The sequence below is a fragment of the Oncorhynchus keta genome, unplaced genomic scaffold (genome assembly GCF_023373465.1).
Source record: "Oncorhynchus keta strain PuntledgeMale-10-30-2019 unplaced genomic scaffold, Oket_V2 Un_contig_15843_pilon_pilon, whole genome shotgun sequence".
Classification (NCBI taxonomy): domain Eukaryota; kingdom Metazoa; phylum Chordata; class Actinopteri; order Salmoniformes; family Salmonidae; genus Oncorhynchus; species Oncorhynchus keta.
In genome coordinates, this window is record NW_026279551.1 from 1 (window position 1) to 27,566 (window position 27,566).

Genomic DNA, 27,566 nt, shown 5'->3' on the forward strand with positions numbered 1-27,566 from the left:
TGAAAATGTTGCCTCTGATGAATGCTAGGCTTAATGCTATGCTAGGCTATCAATACTCTTACACAAATGCTTGTGTAGCTTTGGTTAAAGCATATTTAGAAAATCTGAGATGACAGTGTTGTTAACAAAAGGCTAAGCTTGTGTTTCAATATATTTATTTCATTTCATTTGCGATTTTAATGAATAGGAAACGTTGCGTTGTGGTAATGAGCTTGAGGCTATGATTACGCTCCCGGATACGGGATTGCTAGAGGTTACAATAAGTGTTCATTCAGTATGGTTGTAATTGTCATTATTACAAATAAATAAAATAAATAAAAATTGGCTGATTAATCGGTAGCGGCTTTTTTGGTCCTCCAATAATCGGCACCGGCGTTGAAAAATCATAAATCGGTCGACCTCCAGAAGCCTTTAAAAGATCCTACGGTAAATATGCTATGTAGGCAAAGCTGTTTGTGACTAACCTGATTGTCTGAGAACTCAGAGAGGACCTCCTTCTCCTCATCCCGTAACACAGGCTTCCTAGACAGATTCCCAACAAACAGGTGACTCTTGATGACAGGCAACAGGTCAAAACACTGGGCTGCTATCTTCTCTAAGGCCTGGGATATGGAGGCTTCGCCTGCTGCTTTCCCAACCAGTTTCTCCTTCTCTAAGGCCTGGGATACGCCTGCTGTTTTCCCAACCAGTTTCTCCTTCTCTAAGGCCTGGGATACGCCTGCTGGTTTCCCAACCAGTTTCTCCTTCTCTAAGGCCTGGGATACGCCTGCTGGTTTCCCAACCAGTTTCTCCTTCTCTAAGGCCTGGGATACGCCTGCTGTTTTCCCAACCAGTTTCTCCTTCTCTAAGGCCTGGGATACGCCTGCTGTTTTCCCAACCAGTTTCTCCTTCTCTAAGGCCTGGGATACGCCTGCTGGTTTCCCAACCAGTTTCTCCTTCTCTAAGGCCTGGGATATGGAGGCTTCGCCTGCTGGTTTCCCAACCAGTTTCTCCTTCTCTGTAGGCTGTGAAGAACTCCCATGTTGAGGTGTCCTGAGTAGTGGGTCAGGACTGGCTGATGTCGTGGATGATATCGCAGCAGGGCCAGCCGTCGCCCCAGCAGGGCCGGGGGAGCAGTTATCCAGCCTCAGTCTTTTGGCACTCTTTGGTAGAAGCATGTTGACTCCACTTCGCTTCCCTCTTTGCTCTGTTTTGGTGAAAGCCGTGGACGAGGAGTTGATGGTTTTGAAGCCAGATATCTGACTGACAGAGCTGGAAGGTGTGGTCCCCGTCTCAGCAGAAGACATAGAGAGGTTTCCTCGGAGGATACTGAGAGTCCAGGCACGGGCAGACAGTTCTGGATACATGCTGTCTAGAATCCTCATGGAGTTCTCCTGGGCGGGACTAGTGGAGGAAGAGGAGGGGCTGAAGGCAGGAAGTCTCCCTGGAACAGGAACAGCGTGTTTAGGAGTGGCTGAACCAAACTGTAGTGGTGAGGAAGGGGTGGTTCGAGACGGGGAGCTCAACATCTGACCATCAGGTGCTGTTTGGGACCTCACAGGGGAAACAGGCCCTTCCATTGGTGAGGGAAAGGACAGTTTACCAATCACCTGTCTTGGATTGCCAGGTTTTGCTGGTCTCGGAGGAGTTACAGTGAGAGGCATCAGAAGAGGAGGTAGTGGAGGACCCATTTCAAAGCGAACCTTCCCAATGGGAACTTTCCATGTACGTTCTGGGGAGTGGCCCACAGGCAAGGCTGCTGGCCTGATCCCTTCACTCATGTCAGGGCTGAGTCTTTCAATAATAACTTTACATGAAAGGGTGGTCGTTTGCTGGCCGTCCCTGGGAGCCGCGCCGTCCCTGGGAGCCGCTCCGTCCCTGGGAGCCGCTCCGTCCCTGGGAGCAGCTCCGTCCTGGGAGCCGCGCCGTCCCTGGGAGCCGCTCCGTCCCTGGGAGCAGCTCCGTCCCTGGGAGCAGCTCCGTCCCTGGGAGCCGCGCCGTCCCTGGGAGCAGCTCCGTCCCTGGGAGCAGCTCCGTCCCTGGGAGCAGCTCCGTCCCTGGGAGCCGCGCCGTCCCTGGGAGCAGCTCCGTCCCTGGGAGCAGCTCCGTCCCTGGGAGCCGCGCCGTCCCTGGGAGCAGCTCCGTCCCTGGGAGCAGCTCCGTCCCTGGGAGCAGCTCCGTCCCTGGGAGCAGCTCCGTCCCTGGGAGCCGCGCCGTCCCTGGGAGCAGCTCCGTCCCTGGGAGCAGCTCCGTCCCTGGGAGCAGCTCCGTCCCTGGGAGCAGCTCCGTCCCTGGGAGCAGCTCCGTCCCTGGGAGCCGCGCCGTCCCTGGGAGCAGCTCCGTCCCTGGGAGCCGCTCCGTCCCTGGGAGCAGCTCCGTCCCTGGGAGCAGCTCCGTCCCTGGGAGCAGCGCCGTCCCTGGGAGCAGCTCCGTCCCTGGGAGCCGAGCCGTCTTTCCCTGAGCTGGTTTGGACTGCGTTTGATCTAACAAGACTCTTCCTGACACGCCCACTTCTAGTGCTGATCATCTCAGTCTTGTCTTTCCCACCTAGTTTCTCAGACCCTTCATCTGTCAGCTGGGACTCAGACCTTGACTCAGAGATGCAGTCGGTGGTGGTAGGACGCTTACGGTCAGCTTTCATATCCTGGTGTTGTAGAACATGGACTGGGCGATCACAATCTTTCAGCATCCCGTTGTTCAAAGGCTCGTCACTCTGTAACTCTGTTGGAGACGGTGGATTCCTAACGTCAGACCCTGGGTCTTCAGCATCTTTCCTTCCATTCATCCTCTTCGTTTGTGTACCAGATCTCAGGAGCTTCACGTTCACCACTGGGGAAAGACATATGGGACTATGTAACCTCTTGCAAACTGTATGGTTTCTGCTACTCTGAGCATTGGGTTTTGTTGCCTGGATGTCTTCATGGAGTTCAGATGTCGTAGTACAGTCCTCTACGTTCTTTACAGAGCTTGTTAAACTGGCAGGAGAGATGTGGACACTTGTTTTTGTCAGAGGTGCCAGAGACTTCTGTTCAGATGATGATTCCTCTGCCCCAGAATGCACCGTGATGACTGTTGACACTATACCTACATCCTTCAGTCCTTCTGTAGGGTGACTGGGGGAGGCCAGTCCTTCTGTAGGGTGACTGGGGGAGGCCAGTCCTTCTGTAGGGTGACTGGGGGAGGCCAGTCCTTCTGTAGGGTGACTGGGGGAGGCCAGTCCTTCTGTGACTGGGGAGCCAGGTAGGGTGACTGGGGGAGGCCAGTCCTTCTGTAGGGTGACTGGGGGAGGCCAGTCCTTCTGTAGGGTGACTGGGGGAGGCCAGTCCTTCTGTAGGGTGACTGGGGGAGGCCAGTCCTTCTGTAGGGTGACTGGGGGGGAACAGTACATCACCAACCTGTTTCCAAGAGAAACCCACTTCATCGTCTTTATCGGATTCCTGGCCTGTAAACAACTTGTCTTGTTTATGGGGACATGCTTGAGGAGCTGCTTTCTGATCAGTTGTGTTACATTGAGTGTTAGGAGCCCATTCAGTCAGTTGTTCTGGACCAGTCACTGTCTCCGCAGAACACTCAACCAGAAGACTGGGTTCCAGCTGTTTAGTGGAGGGAGTTTGAGACACGCTGGCCTCTCCTGACTGATCTTTAATGCTTTCTACTTTCTCTGAGTCCCCATGGTTGATGCTCTGACCCGCCAAGACGCAGCCATTATAACACGGGTCAGTCTCAACATCCATCTCTGTCATGTCTGGTGAGGAGTCCTGCACTTCTTCTCCTTGTGTCCGGGTGAGTGAGGTCTGAACGGCCCCAGTATGGACAGAGAGGTTGCCTGGATGCTCTACTGAGTTTGGGAGACACTCTGTGGCTTTGGTAAAGGAAGGCAGATCATTAGAGGAGGTTTGAGTCTCTCCTGATGGGGACTGGATGGTTTCAGCAGCTGGTTCTACCTGCATGTCTTCCTGTTCACAGACAGCCACACTGTTCCTCTCTGTCTCCCCTGAGGTCCCTGTGGCCAGATCAGGGCTTTCTCTTGGAGTAAAATTAATTCTGTCTGATGGTAGTTCCACTGAGGAGTCTGCAGGTTGTTGTCCTGACAACACAAGGGCCATCTGATTGGCTGGTCCAGTTTTCTGTCCTGATGTCTGATTGGCTGGTCCAGGCTGCTGTCCTGCTGTCTGATTGGCTGGTCCAGGCTGCTGTCCTGCTGTCTGATTGGCTGGTCCTGTAGTGTAGACAGAGTGGTTTCTATTCTCTAGAGGAAATCTGGTCCCTCGAGCTCTGGACTCCAAGACATCATCCAACCTCTCCTGAGCTGAGGACCAGGGTAAGGGGGAGAGGATAGGGGGCAGCGGCTTGAACCAGTCCAGGATCTCTTCAACTGATCTACTATGTTTATGGCCTGGCGGGTCAATGTTCCTGCTGGGTCCATGGCCTGGAGGGTCACTGTTCCTGCCGGGTCCATGGCCTAGTGGGTCACTGTTCCTGCTGGGTCCAGGGCCTAGCGGGTCACTGTTCCTGCTGGGTCCATGGCCTGGCAGGTCACTGTTCCTGCTGGGTCCATGGCCTGGCCGGTCACTGTTCCTGCTGGGTCCATGGCCTGGCGGGTCACTGTTCCTGCTGGGTCCATGGCCTGGCGGGTCACTGTTCCTGCTGGGTCCAGGGCCTCCCGGGTCACTGTTCCTGCTGGGTCCATGGCCTGCCGGGTCAATGTTCCAACTGGGTACATGGCCTAGCGGGTCACTGTTCCTGCTGGGTACATGGCCTGGCGGGTCACTGTTCCTGCTGGGTCCATGGCCTGGCGGGTCACTGTTCCTGCTGGGTCCATGGCTTGGCGGGTCACTGTTCCTGCTGGGTCCATGGCCTGCCGGGTCACTGTTCCTGCTGGGTCCATAGCCTCCCGGGTCACTGTTCCTGCTGGGTCCATGGCCTGGCGGGTCACTGTCAGGTCTGTGGGGTTCAACTGTGCTGCGGTCTTGTAGGTGCTCCTTTAACTGCTGTTTCCTCCTGGCTGTGAGTGAGACAGAGACATAATGATATTCTGGTCTGTTGTAACAAGGGAAGGTCCATTATACCATATGACATAATTACAATGCGTCTTGAATACATACCAGGGAGGTGTGACGAGGGAGGAGCTACACACACCCATAGATCCTCCAGCAGCCTCTGGATCTTCTCTGTAAAACACACCACCGTATCAACACCATGACGACTGTAGGTACTACACCCCACCGTATCAACACCATGACGACTGTAGGTACTACACCCCACCGTATCAACACCATGACGACTGCAGGTACTACACCCCACCGTATCAACACCATGACGACTGCAGGTACTACACCCCACCGTGACGACTGTAGGTACTATACAACACCGTGACGACTGCAGGTACTACACCCCACCGTGACGACTGTAGGTACTACACCCCACCGTGACGACTGCAGGTACTATACCCCACCGTGACGACTGCAGGTACTACACCCCACCGTATCAACACCATGATGACTGTAGGTACTACACCCCACCGTGACGACTGTAGGTACTACACCCCACCGTGACGACTGCAGGTACTACACCCCACCGTGACGACTGCAGGTACTACACCCCACCGTGACGACTGTAGGTACTACACCCCACCGTGACGACTGTAGGTACTACACCCCACCGTGACGACTGTAGGTACTACACCCCACCGTGACGACTGTAGGTACTACACCCCACCGTGACGACTGTAGGTACTACACCCCACCGTGACGACTGTAGGTACTACACCCCACCGTGACGACTGTGGGTACTACACCCCACCGTGACGACTGTAGGTACTACACCCCACCGTGACGACTGCAGGTACTACACCCCACCGTGACGACTGTAGGTGCTACACCCCACCGTGACGACTGTAGGTACTACACCCCACCGTGACGACTGTAGGTACTACACCCCACCGTGACGACTGTAGGTACTACACCCCACCGTATCAACACCGTGACGACTGTAGGTACTACACCCCACCGTGACGACTGTAGGTACTACACCCCACCGTGACGACTGTAGGTACTACACCCCACCGTGACGACTGTAGGTACTACACCCCACCGTGACGACTGTAGGTACTACACCCCACCGTGACGACTGTAGGTACTACACCCCACCGTGACGACTGTAGGTACTACACCCCACCGTGACGACTGTAGGTACTACACCCCACCGTGACGGCTGTAGGTACTACACCCCACCGTGACGACTGTAGGTACTACACCCCACCGTGACGACTGTAGGTACTACACCCCACCGTATCAACACCGTGACGGCTATAGGTTCTACACCCCACCGCGATGACTGTAGGCACTACACCCCACCGTGACGACTGTAGGTGCTACACCCCACCGTGACGACTGTAGGTACTACACCCCACCGTGACGACTGTAGGTACTACACCCCACCGTGACGACTGTAGGCGCTACACCCCACCGTGACGACTGTAGGTGCTACACCCCACCGTGACGACTGTAGGTACTACACCCCACCGTGACGACTGTAGGTACTACACCCCACCGTGACGACTGTAGGTACTACACCCCACCGTGACGACTGTAGGTACTACACCCCACCGTATCAACACCGTGACGACTGTAGGTACTACAACCCACCGTGACGACTGTAGGTGCTACACCCCACCGTGACGACTGTAGGTACTACACCCCACCGTGACGACTGTAGGTACTACACCCCACCGTGACGACTGTAGGTACTACACCCCACCGTGACGACTGTAGGTACTACACCCCACCGTGACGACTGTAGGTACTACACCCCACCGTGACGACTGTAGGTACTATACAACACCGTGACGACTGTAGGTACTACACCCCACCGTGACGACTGTAGGTACTACACCCCACCGTGACGACTGTAGGTACTACACCCCACCGTCAACACCGTGACGACTGTAGGTACTACACCCCACCGTGACGACTGTAGGTACTACACCCCACCGTGACGACTGTAGGTACTACACCCCACCGTGACGACTGTAGGTACTACACCCCACCGTGACGACTGTAGGTACTACACCCCACCGTGACGACTGTAGGTACTACACCCCACCGTGACGACTGTAGGTACTACACCCCACCGTGACGACTGTAGGTACTACACCCCACCGTGACGACTGTAGGTACTACACCCCACCGTGACGACTGTAGGTACTACACCACCACGTGACGACTGTAGGTACTACACCCCACCGTGACGACTGTAGGTACTACACCCCACCGTGACGACTGTAGGTACTACACCCCACCGTGACGACTGTAGGTACTACACCCCACCGTGACGACTGTAGGTACTACACCCCACCGTGACGACTGTAGGTACTACACCCCACCGTGACGACTGTAGGTACTACACCCCACCGTGACGACTGTAGGTACTACACCCCACCGTGACGACTGTAGGTACTACACCCCACCGTGACGACTGTAGGTACTACACCCCACCGTGACGACTGTAGGTACTACACCCCACCGTGACGACTGTAGGTACTACACCCCACCGTGACGACTGTAGGTACTACACCCCACAGTGACGACTGTAGGTACTACACCCCACCGTGACGACTGTAGGTACTACACCCCACCGTGACGACTGTAGGTACTACACCCCACCGTGACGACTGTAGGTACTACACCCCACCGTGACGACTGTAGGTACTACACCCCACCGTGACGACTGTAGGTACTACACCCCACCGTGACGACTGTAGGTACTACCACCACCGTATACACACCGTGACGACTGTAGGTACTACACCCCACCGTGACGACTGTAGGTACTACACCCCACCGTGACGACTGTAGGCACTACACCCCACCGTGACGACTGTAGGTACTACACCCACCGTGACGACTAGGTAGGTACTACACCCCACCGTGACGACTGTAGGTACTACACCCCACCGTGACGACTGTAGGTACTACACCCCACAGTGACGACTGTAGGTCACACCACCGTGACGACTGTAGGTACTACACCCCACCGTGACGACTGTAGGTGCTACACCCCACCGTGACGACTGTAGGTACTACACCCCACCGTGACGACTGTAGGTACTACACCCCACCGTGACGACTGTAGGTACTACACCCCACCGTGACGACTGTAGGTACTACACCCCACCGTGACGACTGTAGGTACTACACCCCACCGTGACGACTGTAGGTACTACACCCCACCGTGACGACTGTAGGTACTACACCCCACCGTGACGACTGTAGGTACTACACCCCACCGTGACGACTGTAGGTACTACACCCCACCGTGACGACTGTAGGTACTACACCCCACCGTGACGACTGTAGGTACTACACCCCACCGTGACGACTGTAGGTACTACACCCCACCGTGACGACTGTAGGTACTACACCCCACCGTGACGACTGTAGGTACTACACCCCACCGTGACGACTGTAGGTACTACACCCCACCGTGACGACTGTAGGTACTACACCCCACCGTGATGACTGTGGGTACTACACCCCACCGTGACGACTGTAGGTACTACACCCCACCGTGACGACTGTAGGTACTACACCCCACCGTGACGACTGTAGGTACTACACCCCACCGTGACGACTGTAGGTACTACACCCCACCGTGACGACTGTAGGTACTACACCCCACCGTGACGACTGTAATAAAAACATACCTTTATCCAGGAACAGTGGGTTAACTGTAATAACTCAACCTTTCGGTTACTGGCCCAACGCTCTAACCCCTAGGCTACCTGCCACCCCAAAGGTATTAGTGTGTGGTATCAACTTGGGTTATAGTGTAATAAAAACATACCTTTATCCAGCTGTGTTTCTTCAGGTGCCGTTGCTTGAGTTGATGTGCTCTTTAATACTGAACAAAGACAAGATTGAACTTAATTAACAAACGCTGTGATACTACAACTACTACTACTGATACTACTACTACTACTACTACTACTACTGATACTACTGATACTACTACTACTACTGCTACTACTACTACTGATACTGCTACTACTGATACTACTACTACTGATACTGCTACTACTGATACTACTACTACTACTACTACTACTACTACTACTACTACTGATACTGCTACTACTGATACTGCTACTACTGATACTGCTACTGCTGCTACTACTACTACTACTGCTACTACTACTGATACTGCTTCTACCACTACTACTACTGCTACTACTGATACTGCTTCTACCACTACTACTACTGCTGCTACTACTACTACTACTGCTGCTACTGCTGCTACTACTGCTACTACTACTACTACACTACTACTGCTACTACTACTACTACTACTACTACTACTACTACTACTACTACTGCTGCTACTACTACTACTACTGCTACTACTACTACTACTACTACTACTACTACTACTACTACTACTACTACTACTACTACTACTACTACTACTACTACTACTACTACTGATACTGCTTCTACCACTACTACTACTACTACCACTACCACTACTACTACCACTACTGATACTGCTTCTACTACCACTACTACCGCTACCACTACCACTACCACTACCACTACTACTGATACTGCTTCTACCACTACTACTACTGCTACTACTGATACTGCTTCTACCACTACCTCTACCACTACTACCACTACCACTACGAACAGCACTGTTACCTTTATTCTTCTCCGTCTCCAGTTTCTCTAGTCGTTCCTACTACTGATACTACTGATACTGCTTCTACCACTACCTCTACCACTACTACCACTACCACTACTACCACTACTACTACTACTACTACTACTACCATTACCACCACTACCACTACCACTACGAACAGCACTGTTACCTTTATTCTTCTCCGTCTCCAGTTTCTCTAGTCGTTCCTGGAATAGAAAGAGGTTCCAATCAGACCGTTTGAAAACACTTTACAGTTGATACAACAGCCAATGAGAAAGTCTCTAACAGCCAATGAGAGTCTAACAGCCAATGAGAAAGTCTCTAACAGCCAATGAGAAAGTCTCTAACAGCCAATGAGAAAGTCTCTAACAGCCAATGAGAAAGTCTCTAACAGCCAATGAGAAAGTCTCTAACAGCCAATGAGAATGTCTCTAACAGCCAATGAGAAAGTCTCTAACAGCCAATGAGAATGTCTCTAACAGCCAATGAGAAAGTCTCTTAACAGCCAATGAGAAAGTCTCTAACAGCCAATGAGAAAGTCTCTAACAGCCAATGAGAAAGTCTCTAACAGCCAATGAGAAAGTCTCTAACAGCCAATGAGAAAGTCTCTAACAGCCAATGAGAAAGTCTCTAACAGCCAATGAGAAAGTCTCTAACAGCCAATGAGAAAGTCTCTAACAGCCAATGAGAAAGTCTCTAACAGCCAATGAGAAAGTCTCTAACAGCCAATGAGAGTCTAACAGCCAATGAGAGTCTCTAACAGCCAATGAGACTCTAACAGCCAATGAGAAAGTCTCTAACAGCCAATGAGAGTCTCTAACAGCCAATGAGAGTCTAACAGCCAATGAGAGTCTAACAGCCAATGAGAGTCTAACAGCCAATGAGAGTCTAACAGCCAATGAGAAAGTCTCTAACAGCCAATGAGAAAGTCTCTAACAGCCAATGAGAAAGTCTCTAACAGCCAATGAGAAAGTCTAACAGCCAATGAGAAAGTCTCTAACAGCCAATGAGAAAGTCTCTAACAGCCAATGAGAAAGTCTCTAACAGCCAATGAGAAAGTCTAACAGCCAATGAGAAAGTCTAACAGCCAATGAGAAAGTCTAACAGCCAATGAGAGTCTCTAACAGCCAAAGAGAAAGTCTCTAACAGCCAATGAGAAAGTCTCTAACAGCCAATGAGAGTCTCTAACAGCCAATGAGAATGTCTCTAACAGCCAATGAGAAAGTCTCTAACACTCAACAACAGTGGTCACCAACCTTTTCTGAGGCAAGATCATCGAGTCAAAATGCAAGCTGAGATCTACCGCTCTGATTATTTTTAAACATGACTTTAAAAAACATAACCAATTAGAAACAGTTCTGTAGCAATGAGGTTTGAGCAGTAGACTATAGGCCCAATACATTATCCCTGCATATTGTCTATGCTCAGTAGACTATAGGCCCAATACATTATCACTGCATATTGTCTATGCTCAGTAGACTATAGGCCCAATACATTATCCCTGCATATTGGCTATGCTCAGTAGACTACAGGCCCAATACATTACCCCTGCATATTGTCTATGCTCAGTAGACTATAGGCCCAATACATTACCCCTGCATATTGCCTATGCTCAGTAGACTATAGGCCCAATACATTATCCCTGCATATTGTCTATGCTCAGTAGACTATAGGCCCAATACATTATCCCTGCATATTGTCTATGCTCAGTAGACTATAGGCCCAATACATTATCCCTGCATATTGGCTATGCTCAGTAGACTACAGGCCCAATACATTACCCCTGCATATTGTCTATGCTCAGTAGACTATAGGCCCAATACATTACCCCTGCATATTGCCTATGCTCAGTAGACTATAGGCCCAATACATTACCCCTGCATATTGTCTATGCTCAGTAGACTATAGGCCCAATACATTACCCCTGCATATTGTCTATGCTCAGTAGACTATAGGCCCAATACATTATCCCTGCATATTGGCTATGCTCAGTAGACTACAGGCCCAATACATTATCCCTGCATATTGTCTATGCTCAGTAGACTATAGGCCCAATACATTACCCCTGCATATTGGCTATGCTCAGTAGACTATAGGCCCAATACATTATCCCTGCATATTGTCTATGCTCAGTAGACTATAGGCCCAATACATTATCCCTGCATATTGTCTATGCTCAGTAGACTATAGGCCCAATACATTATCCCTGCATATTGTCTATGCTCAGTAGACTACAGGCCCAATACATTATCCCTGCATATTGTCTATGCTCAGTAGACTACAGGCCCAATACATTATCCCTGCATATTGTCTATGCTCAGTAGACTACAGGCCCAATACATTACCCCTGCATATTGTCTATGCTCAGTAGGCTAGAAGCCCAATACATTATCCCTGCATATTGTCTATGCTTGAATTGCCCTTCCAATGTTATTCTTCTCAGACCATTTAGAAAATATATTTTCTGGAAATTATCGTGTTTTTTTAATACAATTTTTACTGGACTACTGCTGCATCTGATAGACTATAGGAGGGAGGGAGCATTATCCCTGCATCCGCTCTCCCTCCCTGTCTATGCTCCCAGCTGAGAAAAGGGCCCAGTCATTATCCCTGATGGTCAGTCTGAGGGAGGGACTACAGGCCCAATGCATTCCCCTGCATATCCCTCTGTCTATGCTCCGCCCTCCCTCCCTCTGCTCCAATACATTATCCCTGCATATTGTCTATGCTCAGAAAAGACTACAGGCCCATGATACATTATCCCTGCATATTGTCTATGCTCAGTAGACTACAGGCCCAATAATTATCCCTGCATATTGTCTATGAAGATGTAGAAGCTCGTTCTCCAGTACAATCTTCTAGTTTCCAGCTACAGGCCCAATACATTACCCCTGCATATTGTCTATGCTCAGTAGGCTAGAAGCCCAATACATTATCCCTGCATATTGTCTATGCTTGAATTGCCCTTCCAATGTTATTCTTCTCAGACCATTTAGAAAATATATTTTCTGGAAATAGATCACGTGTTTTTTTCATAATATTTATACTGGACTGCTGTCCTGCATCTGATGGTCAGTCTGAGGGAGGGAGGGAGCAGTGGTAGGGCTGTTCTCCAGTCTCTTCTCTGTTTCCCTGCAGTGCTGGTCCCTAAGCGTCTAGAAGTAGGGAGAACATGCCCTGAAGATGAAAAGGTTCTCCAGGACAGTCTTCTGTTTCCAGCTGATGGTCAGTCTGAGGGAGTAGGGAGAACATGCAAACCTGAAGATGTAAGGCTGCCTCTCACCTACAATCTTCCCTGCTGGCTGTAAGCCCTCCCTCCGAACATGCAAACCCTCCTCCAGTACAATCTTCTCTGTTTCCAGCTGCAGTGCTGGTTGTAAGCGTGAGTGGAAGTAGGGAGAACATGCAAACCTGAAGATGTAGAAGCTCGTTCTCCAGTACAATCCAGCTGCAGTGCTGGTTGTAAGCGTGAGAAAAGGGGAACAGTCTTCTAGAAGCTGATGGTCAGTCTGTTTCCAGCTGGAGTGCTGGTTGTAAGCGTGAGTGAAGTAGGGAGAACATGCAAACCTGAAGACCTGACTCACCGTACAATCCTCTGTTTCCAGCTGCAGTGCTCTTGTAAGCTCCGTGGAAGTAGGGAGAACATGCAAACCTGAAGATGTAGAAGCTCGTTCTCCAGTACAATCTTCTCTGTTTCCAGCTGCAGTGCTGGTTGTAAGCGTGAGTGGAAGTAGGGAGAACATGCAAACCTGAAGATGTAGAAGCTCGTTCTCCAGTACAATCTTCTCTGTTTCCAGCTGCAGTGCTGGTTGTAAGCGTGAGTGGAAGTAGGGAGAACATGCAAACCTGAAGATGTAGAAGCTCGTTCTCCAGTACAATCTTCTCTGTTTTCAGCCTGGTAATGTCACGCTCTTGCTTGAGTCGAGAATCTAAACCAGAACAGCACAGGCACATGGCCAATAAGACAAGGCAGGTAAAGGCTGTGTGACGGATCACAATAGGAATATTGTAAATGATGTTTCCCCACAGACTAGAAGATAATAAAAAGTTATATCAACCTTGAAACAGTACAAGTTGTTTTTCCAGGTCGTATTTTCTGTTGGTGAAATCAGAAGGTAGAAACATGAGACACCATGACTTATTCCATCAACTTGTTGTTTTAGTGTTCGGTGTTTAGTGTTTAGTGTTTGGTGTTTGGTGTTTGGTGTTTGGTGTTTGGTGTTTGGTGTTTGGTGTTTGGTGTTCGGTGTTTAGTGTTTAGTGTTTGGTGTTTAGTGTTTGGTGTTTAGTGTTCGGTGGGTTTAGTGTTCGGTGGGTTTAGTGTTCGGTGGGTTTAGTGTTCGGTGGGTTTAGTGTTCGGTGTTTAGTGTTCGGTGTTTAGTGTTTAGTGTTTAGTGTTCGGTGTTTAGTGTTTAGTGTTTAGTGTTCGGTGGGTTTAGTGTTCGGTGGGTTTAGTGTTCGGTGGGTTTAGTGTTCGGTGGGTTTAGTGTTCGGTGGGTTTAGTGTTCGGTGGGTTTAGTGTTCGGTGTTTAGTGTTCGGTGTTTAGTGTTCGGTGTTTAGTGTTCGGTGTTTAGTGTTCGGTGTTTAGTGTTCGGTGTTTAGTGTTTAGTGTTTAGTGTTTAGTGTTTAGTGTTTAGTGTTTGGTGTTTGGTGTTTGGTGTTTAGTGTTCGGTGTTTAGTGTCAAAGTGTTTTGCAGTGGGTGTGTTGGTGTTTAGTGTTCACCATGGTTTAGTGTTCGGTGTTGAAACGGTGTTTAGTGTTTGGTGTTCAGTGTTTGTTTAGTGTTTAGTGTTTAGTGTTTGGTGTTTAGTGGGTGTTTAGTGTCCCGGTGTTTAGTGTTACCTGTGTTTCAGTTTAGTGTCTTTTTAGTGTTCGGTGTTTAGTGTTCAGTGTTTAGTGTTCGGTGGGTTTAGTGTTCTCCGTGTTTAGTGTTCGGTGTTTACAGAGGTTTAGTGTTCGGTGGGTTTAGTGTTTGTGGGTTTAGTGTTCGGTGGGTTTAGTGTTCGGTGGGTTTAGTGTTCGGTGGGTTTAGTGTTCGGTGGGTTTAGTGTTCGGTGGTTTAGTGTTCGGTGTTTAGTGAACAGTGTTTAGTGTTCGGTGGAAAAGTGTTCGGTGGGTTAAGTGTTAAATGGGTTAAGTGTTAAATAAATTTAGTGCGGTGTTTAGTGTTTGTTTAGTGTTCAGAGTGTTTGTGTTCGGTGTTTAGTGTTCGGTGTTCAGTGTTCGGTGGGTTTAGTGTTGGTGGGTTTAGTGTTCGGTGGGTTTAGTGTTCGGTGTTTAGTGTTCGGTGTTTAGTGTTCGGTGTTTAGTGTTCGGTGGGTTTAGTGTTCGGTGGGTTTAGTGTTCGGTGGGTTTAGTGTTCGGTGGGTTTAGTGTTCGGTGGGTTTAGTGTTCGGTGTTTAGTGTGTTCGGTGGGTTTAGTGTTCGGTGGGTTTAGTGTTCGGTGTTTAGTGTTCGGTGGGTTTAGTGTTCGGTGGGTTTAGTGTTCGGTGTTTAGTGTTCGGTGTTTAGTGTTCGGTGTTTAGTGTTCGGTGTTTAGTGTTCGGTGTTTAGTGTTCAGTGTTTAGTGTTCGGTTCTTACAGAACAGATGTCCTGGCGTTGTCCTCCTTCAACTGCTGCACTTCCTCCGCTACCTTCTGAACGGTCTTCAACGACACCTGACAAGACAAAACACATGTCAAATCATCACTGCACTAAACACTTTGACACCAATACTTCACCATGGTTCTTAGTTCAGTGGGTTGAAACCGCGCAGACAAAACATTGGATTAGTGTTAGAACGAGGAGGATTTACTGTCCCGTTCGATAACACTGTTACCTGTGTTGTCAGCAGGTCTTTCTGCAGTGCCGTCTTCTCCTGTCTCAGCTGGACATTATCCACACACTGCTTCTCCGTTGTCTCTTCATAATGAAAACAGAGGAAAGACTGAGTTCACATACCTCAGACAGTGGACTATTACAATGTGGGTATATCAGCGGTCGAGGGTTTTACAGAAAGTACAATTATAACCAGAGATAATACCTGCTACCATCTTCAGCTGGTCCTCAAGTCTCTTCTTTCTGGAGAACAGAGAAAAGAGATGTTGGCGGAAACAAGAACCAAACTAAATATATAAATATAAATAAATATAATAAATAAATAAATATGTTGTAAAAATGTCCTTACAGAGTCTCTGTGTTGTTATTCTGCTCCTTCAGCCTCTCCACTTCCTCCAACAGCTGCTGGGACAACTTCTCAGAGCTCTACAGGACAGAAACACAGCTCTGTTAGAGCTCTACAGGACACAGCTCTGTTAGAGCTCTACAGGACAGAAACACAGCTCTGTTAGAGCTCTACAGGACAGAAACACAGCTCTGTTAGAGCTCTACAGGACCATAGGACACAGCTCTGTTAGAGCTCTACAGGACAGAAACACAGCTCTGTTAGAGCTCTACAGGACAGAAACACAGCTCTGTTAGAGCTCTACAGGACAGAAACACAGCTCTGTTAGAGCTCTACAGGACAGAAACACAGCTCTGTTAGAGCTCTACAGGACAGAAACACAGCTCTGTTAGAGCTCTACAGGACAGAAACAAAGCTCAGCTCTGTTAGAGCTCTACAGGACACAGCTCTGTTAGAGCTCTACAGGACAGAAACACAGCTCTGTTAGAGCTCTACAGGACAGAAACACAGCTCTGTTAGAGCTCTACAGGACAGAGATACACAGCTCTGTTAGAGCTCTACAGGAGCTCTGTTAGAGAAACACAGCTCTGTTAGAGCTCTACAGGACAGAAACACAGCTCTGTTAGAGCTCTACAGGACAGAAACACAGCTCTGTTAGAGCTCTACAGGACCAGCAAAACACAGCTCTGTTAGAGCTCTCTCCAGGACAGAAACACAGCTCTGTTAGAGCTCTCCAGGACAGAAACACAGCTCTGTTAGAGCTCTACAGGACAGAAACACAGCTCTGTTAGAGCTCTACAGGACAGAAACACAGCTCTGTTAGAGCTCTACAGGACAGAAACACAGCTCTGTTAGAGCTCTACAGGACATAGGACACAGCTCTGTTAGAGCTCTACAGGACAGAAACACAGCTCTGTTAGAGCTCTACAGGACAGAAACACAGCTCTGTTAGAGCTCTCCAGGACAGAAACACAGCTCTGTTAGAGCTCTCCAGGACAGAAACACAGCTCTGTTAGAGCTCTACAGGACAGAAACACAGCTCTGTTAGAGCTCTACAGGACAGAAACACAGCTCTGTTAGAGCTCTACAGGACACCAGGACACAGCTCTGTTAGAGCTCTACAGGACAGAAACACAGCTCTGTTAGAGCTCTACAGGACAGAAACACAGCTCTGTTAGAGCTCTCCAGGACAGAAACAACTCTGTTAGAGCTCTCAGGACAGGAAACACAGCTCTGTTAGAGCTCTCCAGGACAGAAACACAGCTCTGTTAGAGCTCTACAGGACACATAGGACACAGCTCTGTTAGAGCTCTACAGGACAGAAACACAGCTCTGTTAGAGCTCTCCAGGACATAGGACACAGCTCTGTTAGAGCTCTCCAGGACAATAGGACACAGCTCTGTTAGAGCTCTACAGGACAGAAACACAGCTCTGTTAGAGCTCTCCAGGACAGAAACACAGCTCTGTTAGAGCTCTCCAGGACAGGACACAACAGCAACACTGTTAGAGCTCTCCAGGACACAAACACTGTTAGAGCTCTCCAGGACAATAGGACACAACTCTGTTAGAGCTCTACAGGACAGAAACACAGCTCTGTTAGAGCTCTACAGGACAGAAACACAGCTCTGTTAGAGCTCTCCAGGACCATAGAAACACAGCTCTGTTAGAGCTCTCCAGGACAATAGGACACAACTCTGTTAGAGCTCTCCAGGACACAACTCTGTTAGAACTCTCCAGGACACAGCTCTGTTAGAGCTCTCCAGGACAATAGGTCACAACTCTGTTAGAGCTCTCCAGGACAATAGGACACAACTCTGTTAGAGCTCTCCAGGACAATAGGACACAACTCTGTTAGAGCTCTCCAGGACAATAGGACACAACTCTGTTAGAGCTCTCCAGGACAATAGGAAACAACTCTGTTAGAGCTCTCCAGGACAGAAACACAGCTCTGTTAGAGCTCTGTTAGAGCCCTCCAGGACACAAAACTGTTAGAGCTCTCCAGGACACAACACTGTTAGAGCTCTCCAGGACAGAAACACAGCTCTGTTAGAGCTCTCCAGGACAGAAACACAGCTCTGTTAGAGCTCTCCAGGACAGAAACACAGCTCTGTTAGAGCTCTCCAGGACACAACTCTGTTAGAGCTCTACAGGACACAACTCTGTTAGACAGGACAATAGGACACAGCTCTGTTAGAGCTCTCCAGGACACAACACTGTTAGAGCTCTCCAGGACACAACACAGCTCTGTTAGAGCTCTCCAGGACACAACACTGTTAGACAGGACACAACACTGTTAGAGCTCTCCAGGACACAACACTGTTAGAGCTCTCCAGGACTGTTAGAGCTCTCCAGGACACACTGTTAGAGCTCTCCAGGACACAACACTGTTAGAGCTCTCCAGGACAACAACACAGCTCTGTTAGAGCTCTCCAGGACACAACACTGTTAGACACAACACTGTTAGAGCTCTCCAGGACACAACACAGCTCTCCACTCTGTTAGAGCTCTCCAGGACAATAGGTCACAACTCTGTTAGAGCTCTCCAGGACAATAGGACACAACTCTGTTAGAGCTCTCCAGGACAATAGGTCACAACTCTGTTAGAGCTCTCCAGGACAATAGGACACAGCTCTGTTAGAGCTCTCCAGGACACAACACTGTCATGATGAGTAGAATGGAGCAGTTCACATCTCTTACCTGCTTAGCCTCCAGCTCTGCCCGCACGGCTTCGTACTCTGCATGTTGCTTTACCAGAGAAGCTACTTTCAACTGCAGATCATCAAGTTGTAGACGCTGCTTACTGGTCTCCCTGGAACAACGTGACAGAAATAATGAACAACTTTATGTTGTCAACCATATACGTTTACAAAACATGTCAAATACTTACAAAGACATAGAAGAGCATTTAGTAAAGAGGAACTAGAGAAGTGAAACGTGTCGTACCTCTGGGATGTCTGAAGCTGTAAACAAACTGTCAAGGAAAACACTTCATAATAATGGAATTCAGCAGAGACTTTTATCCAAAGCAATTCATGCCTGCATACATTTTAGGTACGGGTGGTTCTGGGAATCGAACACACTATCCTAGCGTTGCCAGCCCCACGCTCTATCAACTGAGCCAGACGAACACTTCTAACAACACTGACAGTAGTGCAATGGGGGTGGCAGGTAGTCTTGTGGATAAGACTGTTGGGCCAATGGGGGTGGCAGGTTGCCTTGTGGATAAGGCTGTTGGGCCAATGGGGGTGGCAGGTAGCTTTGTGTATAAGGCTGTTGGGCCAATGGGGGATTGAGGTAGCCTTGTGGATAAGGCTGTTGGGCCAATGAGGGTGGCAGGTAGTCTTGTGGATAAGGCTGTTGGGCCAATGGGGGTGGCAGGTAGTCTTGTGGATAAGACTGTTGGGCCAATGGGGGTGGCAGGTAGTCTTGTGGATAAGGCTGTTGGGCCAATGGGGGTGGCAGGTAGTCTTGTGGATAAGGCTGTTGGGCCAATGGGGGTGGCAGGTAGCCTTGTGGAGAAGGCTGTTGGGCCAATGGGGGTGGCAGGTAGTCTTGTGGATAAGGCTGTTGGGCCAATGGGGGTGGCAGGTAGTCTTGTGGATAAGGCTGTTGGGCCAATGGGGGTGGCAGGTAGTCTTGTGGAGAAGGCTGTTGGGCCAATGGGGGTGGCAGGTAGTCTTGTGGATAAGGCTGTTGGGCCAATGGGGGTGGCAGGTAGTCTTGTGGAGAAGGCTGTTGGGCCAATGGGGGTGGCAGGTAGTCTTGTGGATAAGGCTGTTGGGCCAATGGGGGTGGCAGGTAGTCTTGTGGATAAGGCTGTTGGGCCAATGGGGGTGGCAGGTAGTCTTGTGGAGAAGGCTGTTGGGCCAATGGGGGTGGCAGGTAGTCTTGTGGAGAAGGCTGTTGGGCCAATGAGGGTGGCAGGTAGTCTTGTGGATAAGGCTGTTGGGCCAATGGGGGTGGCAGGTAGTCTTGTGGAGAAGGCTGTTGGGCCAATGAGGGTGGCAGGTAGTCTTGTGGATAAGGCTGTTGGGCCAATGGGGGTGGCAGGTAGTCTTGTGGATAAGGCAGTTGGGCCAATGGGGGTGGCAGGTAGTCTTGTGGATAAGACTGTTGGGCCAATGGGGGTGGCAGGTAGTCTTGTGGATAAGGCTGTTGGGCCAATGGGGGTGGCAGGTAGTCTTGTGGATAAGGCTGTTGGGCCAATGGGGGTGGCAGGTAGCCTTGTGGATAAGGCTGTTGGGCCAATGGGGTGGCAGGTAGTCTTGTGGATAAGGCTGTTGGGCCAATGGGGGTGGCAGGTAGTCTTGTGGATAAGACTGTTGGGCCAATGGGGGTGGCAGGTAGTCTTGTGGATAAGACTGTTGGGCCAATGGGGGTGGTGGTAGGTTGTGAAGTCAAAACAGACTTGTGGTGTTATATGATGTCAGAACAGACTTGTTATGATGGTGTTATATTGTAACACTAGTGAAGTCAGAACAGACTTGTTATGATGGTGTTATATTGTAACCAGTGAAGTCAGAACAGATTGATGGTGTATTGTAACACTAGTGAAGTCAAACAGACTTGTTATGATGGTGTTATATTGTAACACTAGTGAAGTCAAAACAGACTTGTTATGATGGTGTTATATTGTAACCTAGTGAAGTCAAACAGACTTGTTATGATGGTGTTATATTGTAACACTAGTGTCAAAACAGACTTGTTATGAAAACAGACTTGTTATGATGGTGTTATATTGTAACCAGTGAAGTCAAAACAGACTTGTTATGATGGTGTTATATTGTAACCAGTGAAGTCAAAACAGACTTGTTATGATGGTGTTATATTGTAACCAGTGAAGTCAAAACAGACTTGTTATGATGGTGTTATATTGTAACCAGTGAAGTCAAAACAGACTTGTTATGATGGTGTTATATTGTAACCAGTGAAGTCAAAACAGACTTGTTATGATGGTGTTATATTGTAACACAGTGAAGTCAAAACAGACTTGTTATGATGGTGTTATATTGTAACCAGTGAAGTCAAAACAGACTTGTTATGATGGTGTTATATTGTAACCAGTGAAGTCAAACAGACTTGTTATGATGGTGTTATATTGTAACCAGTGAAGTCAAAACAGACTTGTTATGATGGTGTTATATTGTTGAAGTCAGAACAGCTTGTTATGATGGTGTTATATTGTAACACTAGTGAAGTCAGAACAGACTTGTTATGATGGTGTTATATTGTCAGTGAAAAACAGACTTGTTATGATGGTGTTATATTGTAAACCAGTGAAGTCAAACAGACTTGTTATGATGGTGTTATATTGTAACACTTGAAGTCAAAACAGACTTGTTATGATGGTGTTATATTGTAACACTAGTGAAGTCAAAACAGACTTGTTATGATGGTGTTATATTGTAACACTAGTGAAGTCAGAACAGACTTGTTATGATGGTGTTATATTGTAACACTAGTGAAGTCAAAACAGACTTGTTATGATGGTGTTATATTGTAACACTAGTGAAGTCAGAACAGACTTGTTATGATGGTGTTATATTGTAACACTAGTGAAGTCAGAACAGACTTGTTATGATGGTGTTATATTGTAACACTAGTGAAGTCAGAACAGACTTGTTATGATGGTGTTATATTGTAACACTAGTGAAGTCAGAACAGACTTGTTATGATATGTAACACTAGTGAAGTCAAAACAGACTTGTTATGATGGTGTTATATTGTAACACTAGTGAAGTCAGAACAGACTTGTTATGATGGTGTTATATTGTAACAGACTATGATGGTGTTAAGTCAAACAGACTTGTTATGATGGTGTTATATTGTAACACTAGTGAAGTCAAACAGACTTGTTATGATATATTGTGTTGAAGTCAAAACAGACTTGTTATGATGGTGTTATATTGTAACCAGTGAAGTCAGAACAGATTATGGTTATAACACTAGTGAAGTCAAAACAGACTTGTTATGATGGTGTTATATTGTAACCAGTGAAGTCAGAACAGACTTGTTATGATGGTGTTATATTGTAAACTAGTGAAGTCAAAACAGACTTGTTATGATGGTGTTATATTGTAACCAGTGGTCAGAACAGTTGTTATGATGGTGTTATATTGTAACACTAGTGAAGTCAAAACAGACTTGTTATGATGGTGTTATATTGTAACCAGTGAAGTCAAGAACAGACTTGTTATGATGGTGTTATATTGTAACACTAGTGAAGTCAAAACAGACTTGTTATGATGGTGTTATATTGTGTTATAACCAGTGAAGTCAAAACAGACTTGTTATGATGGTGTTATATTGTAACACTAGTGAAGTCAAAACAGACTTGTTATGATGGTGTTATATTGTAACCAGTGAAGTCAGAACAGACTTGTTATGATGGTGTTATATTGTAACACTAGTGAAGTCAAAACAGACTTGTTATGATGGTGTTATATTGTAACCTAGTGAAGTCAAAACAGACTTGTTATGATGGTGTTATATTGTAACCAGTGAAGTCAAAACAGACTTGTTAGTGAAGTCAAAACAGACTTGTTATGATGTTATATTGTTATATTGTAACAGACTTGTTATGAGTGTTATATTGTCAGTGAAAAACAGACTTGTTATGATGGTGTTATATTGTAACACTTATGATGGTGTTATAGTAACACTAGTGAAGTCAAAACAGACTTGTTATGATGGTGTTATATTGTAAACTAGTGAAGTCAAAACAGACTTGTTATGATGGTGTTATATTGTAACACTAGTGAACAAAACAGACTTGTTATGATGGTGTTATATTGTAACACAGTGAAGTCAAAACAGACTTGTTATGATGGTGTTATATTGTAACCAGTGAAGTCAAAACAGACTTGTTATGATGGTGTTATATTATGAATCAGAACAGACTTGTTATGATGGTGTTATATTGTAACACTAGTGAAGTCAGAACAGACTTGTTATGATGGTGTTATATTGTAACACTAGTGAAGTCAAAACAGACTTGTTATGATGGTGTTATATATTGTAACACTAGTGAAGTCAAAACAGACTTGTTATGATGGTGTTATATTGTAACCAGTGAAGTCAAAACAGACTTGTTATGATGGTGTTATATTGTAACACCAGTGAAGTCAGAACAGACTTGTTATGATGGTGTTATATTGTAACACTAGTGAAGTCAAAACAGACTTGTTATGATGGTGTTATATTGTAACACTAGTGAAGTCAGAACAGACTTGTTATGATGGTGTTATATTGTAACACTAGTGACAGGAGTGAAGTCAGAAACAGTGGTCATCAGTAGCAGAGCCAGCCAATCAGAACAGTTCTGTTCATTCCAAGGGAGGCACTGAGACCTAATTGACGACTGAAAAGAGGATGAAGAGCATGAATGGCTGAGACCTAATTAACGACTGAAGAGAGGCTGAAGAGCATGAATGGCTGAGACCTAATGATTGACTGAAGAGAGGCTGAAGAGCATGAATGGCTGAGACCTAATGATTGACTGAAGAGAGGCTGAAAAGCATGAATGGCTGAGACCTAATTAACAACTGAAGAGAGGCTGAAGAGCATGAATGGCTGAGACCTAATGAGTGACTGAAGAGAGGCTGAAGGGCATGAATGGCTGAGACCTAATTAACGACTGAAGAGAGGCTGAAGAGCATGAATGGCTGAGAACTAATGATTGACTGAAGAGAGGCTGAAGAGCATGAATGGCTGAGACCTAACGACTGAAGAGAGGCTGAAGAGCATGAATGGCTGAGACCTAATTAACGACTGAAGAGAGGCTGAAGAGCATGAATGGCTGAGACCTAATTAACGACTGAAGAGAGGCTGAAGAGCATGAATGGCTGAGACCTAATGAGTGACTGAAGAGAGGCTGAAGAGCATGAATGGCTGAGACCTAATGATCGATTGAAGAGAGGCTGAAGAGCATGAATGGCTGAGACCTAATGAGTGACTGAAGAGAGGCTGAAGAGCATGAATGGCTGAGACCTAATTAACGACTGAAGAGAGGCTGAAGAGCATGAATGGCTGAGACCTAATTAACGACTGAAGAGAGGCTGAAGAGCATGAATGGCTGAGACCTAACAACTGAAGAGAGGCTGAAGAGCATGAATGGCTGAGACCTAATGAGTGACTGAAGAGAGGCTGAAGAGCATGAATGGCTGAGACCTAATTAACGACTGAAGAGAGGCTGAAGAGCATGAATGGCTGAGACCTAATAACTGAAGAGAGGCTGAAGAGCATGAATGGCTGAGACCTAATTAACAACTGAAGAGAGACTGAAGAGCATGAATGGCTGAGACCTAATTAACGACTGAAGAGAGGCTGAAGAGCATGAATGGCTGAGACCTAATGAGTGACTGAAGAGAGGCTGAAGAGCATGAATGGCTGAGACCTAATGAGTGACTGAAGAGAGGCTGAAGAGCATGAATGGCTGAGACCTAACAACTGAAGAGAGGCTGAAGAGCATGAATGGCTGAGACCTAATGAGTGACTGAAGAGAGGCTGAAGAGCATGAATGGCTGAGACCTAATGAGTGAAGAGAGTGAATGGACTTTTGAAAGGATATCTTCACACTTCCCTTGATATTCACTCAGCAGGTGACTGAAAAAAGAAGTTAAACAGATGACATTAGTAGCCTACCGTTTCTAAAAACATACTAGTGATACACTCCACCTGTTACATTAAACATGGTAGGCCTAGCTACATGGTAGAGTATATATGAGTATATAGCCCCCCCACCCTGAGTATATAGCCCCTCCACCCTGAGTATATAGCCCCTCCACCCTGAGTATATAGCCCCCCACCCTGAGTATATAGCCCCTCCACCCTGAGTATATAGCCCCTCCACCCTGAGTATATAGCCCCCCCACCCTGAGTATATAGCCCTCCACCCTGAGTATATAGCCCCTCCACCCTGAGTATATAGCCCCTCCACCCTGAGTATATAGCCCCCCACCCTGAGTATATAGCCCCTCCACCCTGAGTATATAGCCCCCCCACCCTGAGTATATAGCCCCCCCACCCTGAGTATATAGCCTCCCCACCCTGAGTATATAGCCCTCCACCCTGAGTATATAGCCCCTCCACCCTGAGTATATAACCCCCCACCCTGAGTATATAGCCCTCCACCCTGAGTATATAGCCCTCCACCCTGAGTATATAGCCCCCCACCCTGAGTATATAGCCCCTCCACCCTGAGTATATAGCCCTCCACCCTGAGTATATAGCCCCCCCCCCACCCTGAGTATATAGCCCCTCCACCCTGAGTATATAGCCCCTCCACCCTGAGTATATAGCCCCCCACCCTGAGTATATAGCCCTCCACCCTGAGTATATAGCCCCCCACCCTGAGTATATAGCCCCCCACCCTGAGTATATAGCCCTCCACCCTGAGTATATAGCCCCTCCACCCTGAGTATATAGCCCCTCCACCCTGAGTATATAGCCCTCCACCCTGAGTATATAGCCCCTCCACCCTGAGTATATAGCCCCCCACCCTGAGTATATAGCCCCCCACCCTGAGTATATAGCCCCTCCACCCTGAGTATATAGCCCCTCCACCCTGAGTATATAGCCCCTCCACCCTGAGTATATAGCCCTCCACCCTGAGTATATAGCCCCTCCACCCTGAGTATATAGCCCCCCCACCCTGAGTATATAGCCCCTCCACCCTGAGTATATAGCCCCTCCACCCTGAGTATATAGCCCCCCCACCCTGAGTATATAGCCCCTCCACCCTGAGTATATAGCCCTCCACCCTGAGTATATAGCCCCCCACCCTGAGTATATAGCCCCCCACCCTGAGTATATAGCCCTCCACCCTGAGTATATAGCCCTCCACCCTGAGTATATAGCCCCCCACCCTGAGTATATAGCCCCTCCACCCTGAGTATATAGCCCTCCACCCTGAGTATATAGCCCCCCACCCTGAGTATATAGCCCCTCCACCCTGAGTATATAGCCCCTCCACCCTGAGTATATAGCCCCCCACCCTGAGTATATAGCCCTCCACCCTGAGTATATAGCCCCCCACCCTGAGTATATAGCCCCCCACCCTGAGTATATAGCCCCCCACCCTGAGTATATAGCCCTCCACCCTGAGTATATAGCCCTCCACCCTGAGTATATAGCCCCCCACCCTGAGTATATAGCCCCTCCACCCTGAGTATATAGCCTCCCACCCTGAGTATATAGCCCCTCCACCCTGAGTATATAGCCCCCACCCTGAGTATATAGCCCCCACCCTGAGTATATAGCCCCCCACCCTGAGTATATAGCCCTCCACCCTGAGTATATAGCCCTCCACCCTGAGTATATAGCCCCTCCACCCTGAGTATATAGCCCCTCCACCCTGAGTATATAGCCCTCCACCCTGAAGTTATAGCCCCCCCCCCCTGAGTATATAGCCCCCCCACCCTGAGTATATAGCCCCCCTCCACCCTGAGTATATAGCCCCTCCACCCTGAGTATATAGCCCCTCCACCCTGAGTATATAGCCCCTCCACCCTGAGTATATAGCCCCTCCACCCTGAGTATATAGCCCCCCACCCTGAGTATATAGCCCCCCACCCTGAGTATATAGCCCCTCCACCCTGAGTATATAGCCCCCCACCCTGAGTATATAGCCCCTCCACCCTGAGTATATAGCCCCTCCACCCTGAGTATATAGCCCCTCCACCCTGAGTATATAGCCCCTCCACCCTGAGTATATAGCCCCTCCACCCTGAGTATATAGCCCCTCCACCCTGAGTATATAGCCTCCCACCCTGAGTATATAGCCCCTCCACCCTGAGTATATAGCCCCTCCACCCTGAGTATATAGCCCCTCCACCCTGAGTATATAGCCCCCCACCCTGAGTATATAGCCCCCCCCCTGAGTATATAGCCCCCCCACCCTGAGTATATAGCCCCTCCACCCTGAGTATATAGCCCCCCACCCTGAGTATATAGCCCCCCACCCTGAGTATATATGTAGTTCGCTGTGCTTTAGGGGCCTGTACAGCCTCATCTCATCACACAAGTCCAATAACGTTAGTTACTTACTCGGAGTCAATCGTTTTCCGTTTCAAAACCAGGAGAGCTGCCACATATTCGTTTAGGTTCTACAATGAGAGAGAGAGAGAGCATGGATTGTCCGTCAGTATAGTTTGGTGAAATATTATCTAACTATCTTTTTCTCCAGGTTTGAAGCAAGTCTAGACCAGAAGCCAGAGCCTTTCTCTCCTCACCTGGTGAAGCACAGTGCAGTTTTGACAGGCTCCAGTTGTTGCTCCTGAAGAGAATTTGGAAAGATTCTCCCCCGGCATCATGATAAGTCGCCACAGTTACTGTCCAATATATCCCAAACTAGTAATGTCAAAAATATGTCAAAATAGAACTACTGACATTAAAAACACAAACACTTGACAACAAATTCGGCATGACGCAAACGCACTGTCCCACGTTGACTCAGGACCCGAAATATACACGGGGTTGTCTATAGAAATGCCGGTATGAAAAAGTCAGACCTTAGCGATATCTTTTTTTCAGATTTTTTATATATGACATTTTTGTATTATTATTATAAACAACAAATCAATACAAAAAATACACGGGGGAACACAAGCACATATAAAGAATATCCCAAGGACAATGGACTAGGGGAGGGGCTGGAGGCGGGGCTGGGGCGGGGCTGGGGCTGGGGGCGGGGCTTGGGGGTACAATTATCACATTACACAAG

General features: G+C 48.1%; 1 protein-coding gene and 1 long non-coding RNA gene across 2 annotated transcripts; one reads left to right on the top strand and one right to left on the bottom strand.

Annotated features, from left to right (window-relative positions):
- Positions 1-464: 464 nt before the first annotated feature.
- LOC127919129 (serine/arginine repetitive matrix protein 2-like) lies at positions 465-27,426 on the bottom strand (the record flags this gene model as incomplete). Its single annotated transcript, XM_052502534.1, has 17 exons — positions 27,076-27,426; positions 26,891-26,949; positions 24,413-24,448; positions 18,788-18,805; positions 18,542-18,653; positions 15,848-15,924; positions 15,704-15,741; positions 15,500-15,582; positions 15,262-15,338; positions 13,737-13,774; positions 13,525-13,607; positions 9,848-9,884; positions 8,824-8,880; positions 5,085-5,150; positions 3,068-4,984; positions 1,793-2,808; positions 465-1,463 (listed from the first exon to the last, which is right to left on the bottom strand). Coding segments are annotated over exons 1-17 (4,794 nt in total), but the record flags the coding sequence as incomplete, so codon positions are not given.
- LOC127919128 (uncharacterized) lies at positions 18,812-19,773 on the top strand. The gene is made up of 3 exons (XR_008101998.1): positions 18,812-19,348; positions 19,391-19,558; positions 19,601-19,773. It is a non-coding gene; the product is annotated as an uncharacterized LOC127919128 (long non-coding RNA).
- Positions 27,427-27,566: the final 140 nt, after the last annotated feature.